Source organism: Charadrius vociferus, unplaced genomic scaffold, assembly GCF_000708025.1.
Source record: "Charadrius vociferus isolate BGI_N301 unplaced genomic scaffold, ASM70802v2 scaffold173, whole genome shotgun sequence".
NCBI classification, from domain to species: domain Eukaryota; kingdom Metazoa; phylum Chordata; class Aves; order Charadriiformes; family Charadriidae; genus Charadrius; species Charadrius vociferus.
Window position 1 is genome coordinate 4,161,605 of NW_009648369.1, and position 2,378 is coordinate 4,163,982.

The window sequence follows — 2,378 nt, forward strand, 5'->3', positions numbered from 1 at the left end:
CTCTTTGTTTTGGCTCTTCTGAAGTTTGGGGACAACTTCTTTCCTTTCTACTTTGTGCACATGTATTTTACTGGTTGGACTGACAGGAGGTAATTATACTAAGTCATTAAAGAGCTATCAAGTAGAGGATCATGAAGTACAAACGCTGTGCTGCGGCTGTTAAAAAGGAAATTTCTTGGATGTCTGTATTAGCACGCGGTTGAGGAAGTGACTAGGGACATATAGACAGTACAAGTATCAGTAGCCCCTTCTGTAGTGACCTGTTCTTGCAGGATAGAGGCAGGATAAATGCTGTGCTTTGTGGGAGAATGAAGAAACTAGAGAGAAATAGAAATTTTTGTTGTTCTAGGGGAGCAGTTTACACAAGAGTTTGTTTCGTTTGGTGTGAAGTTTGGATGTCCTTCTGTCATATTTGTAACTATGCAGTGTTTGTGCTTATCTCCTCCCTTTCTCTCCCTTCCCTATTTTTGTTAACTAGCCGGATTTCCCTTACAAAGATGATCTCCTTGCCTTGGATTCCAGCTGTCTCTTGTTTATTGTTCTGGTGTTCTTTGCTTTATTTATCATTTTAAAGGTAAGTTAAAACTTAAGCATACATTTGTTTCAGGAGTTACTATATTAAGATGCTATCAACCTGAGTTAATTTTCAATGCTGAATTAAGAACTCAGCTGACTTCTTAATGCTGAGTTAAGAACTTCTTTGAGCAGAATTGTTAGGATGTTCAATTACAGTATGATTTAAGTCTTATATTTTATGTACTGGTGTCTTCACCTAACTTGTTTGTATGCAGTGGGGCATGTTTGTGCAGCTCTGCCCTTCTCAAGAAGGAAGTAGGAATACACAAAGACTTAAAATACCATCTTTTTGCATATATGGAGATCAACTTAATATTTGTAATTAAGCTTGTAGTGAAACAGTATTGAGTTGCTGCGTCTGGATTTTCTAAACAAAAGTTTTAAATCTCTCACTGTGCCTAACGAACCAGGGTGCATGTTTTGGAAGGAAGATGATGGAAGGAGGAAATGCATAGGTTAATTCAGAGCTGCATCTTGCTTCCTACTTTATTTTCTTTTTGAAGATCTACACACAGAGGCATTAATTTGATTTACAAAAACTTGTGCAGACAAAGCATATTAGAGAAATGAGTTGATGACATACATTGGCTATGACAATATTCCTTTATTGCACTCAGATTGAATTTAAGAAAAAAAAAAATGAAGTAATGAAGAAGTATGTTACTCACTTTCTATGGTTTCTCCAAGAGGAATGTCTGACTGTGGGGACCAGAAGCCTAATACAGTAGACGATATTTTTTTTATTGACTGGGAAATTTGGTGCCTCGTGTATAACCACGTGCTAACTTGCCAATGAAGAATTCGGAGAGATGAATGTTATACATATCAACAATAAAAAAAAAATCTAATCCTTATCTGAGCACAACAGTATGACTTGCTACAGCAGTTAGTGTTGACTTAAAATCCAGGCTACTTTGCTCTACCATTTTCTCCTTGCCGTTCCAGTTGCGTGTTTGTGCTGGTCCCACTGGTAGTTGGACAACTAGTAATGCTAACTGAGGGATGAGTGGGATTGTGCTGTTGGCCTCTCCTCCTCCTCTTGCTCGTGGCAAGCCTGGACTGAGATCCACAGAAGCTTAAGCCAGTTGGGGATTAATTTGATTAGCACCGCTGAGGCAGATGATAGAGAGATTAGTTGAATGGATCTGTGAATTCTTTTGCCAAAACCTGTGTGGCTCATCCTCTCTGAGTCACTATGGTAGCAAAACTAAGTGGGGAACAACATAGGTATGTGGCTAGATCTGTGAAATAGCAACCATTCCTCAGATATGTATCGACTAAGTTGATTTATGCTCCTTTTTGTCATATGAATGTAATCCGGCATCTAATTTCTGAATCAGCTCATGCATATAAGATCTTTAAAAAGAGAAATCTCTCTTCTTTCAGGCATATCTAATTAACTGTGTATGGAACTGCTATAAATACATCACCAACAGAAATTTGCCAGAGATAGCTGTGTACCCTGCTTTTGAAGCTCCTCCACAGGTAAAACCTCTTTTTGAGATGAAAGGAACCAGCATCATTTAATTTTGAAGTAGAAAACCACCCTATCCATATATGCTTACAAGCCTTGTCCAGCTTTCTAAACAAAGACTGGAAAGATTTTAAAAAAGCAGCTAATGGCTAAATAAGATACTGTAACGTTCTTACAGTACATAAAATAGGAGGTCTTGTACAGAGAAGTCGTTGAATGTTTTTCTTGTAGTAGAGTGAAGCTTTCTGGTTGCACCAGTCAAAACCTTCCTTGCTGATTTGCAAAACCAAGAGACAGTGGGGTGGAGGGAACGACCTAGGGTTAGGTT

General features: G+C 38.4%; 1 protein-coding gene across 1 annotated transcript in view; it reads left to right on the plus strand.

The window, feature by feature from the left end:
* The window catches only part of LAPTM4A (lysosomal protein transmembrane 4 alpha), a 6,785-nt gene that overhangs the window by 3,367 nt on the left and 1,040 nt on the right, over window positions 1–2,378 (plus strand). Inside the window, exons 4-5 of the mRNA XM_009885319.1 lie at window positions 479–574; window positions 1,963–2,061. Of these exons, the coding sequence (XP_009883621.1) occupies window positions 479–574; window positions 1,963–2,061 (195 nt within the window). The remainder of the gene's footprint in view (window positions 1–478; window positions 575–1,962; window positions 2,062–2,378) is intronic.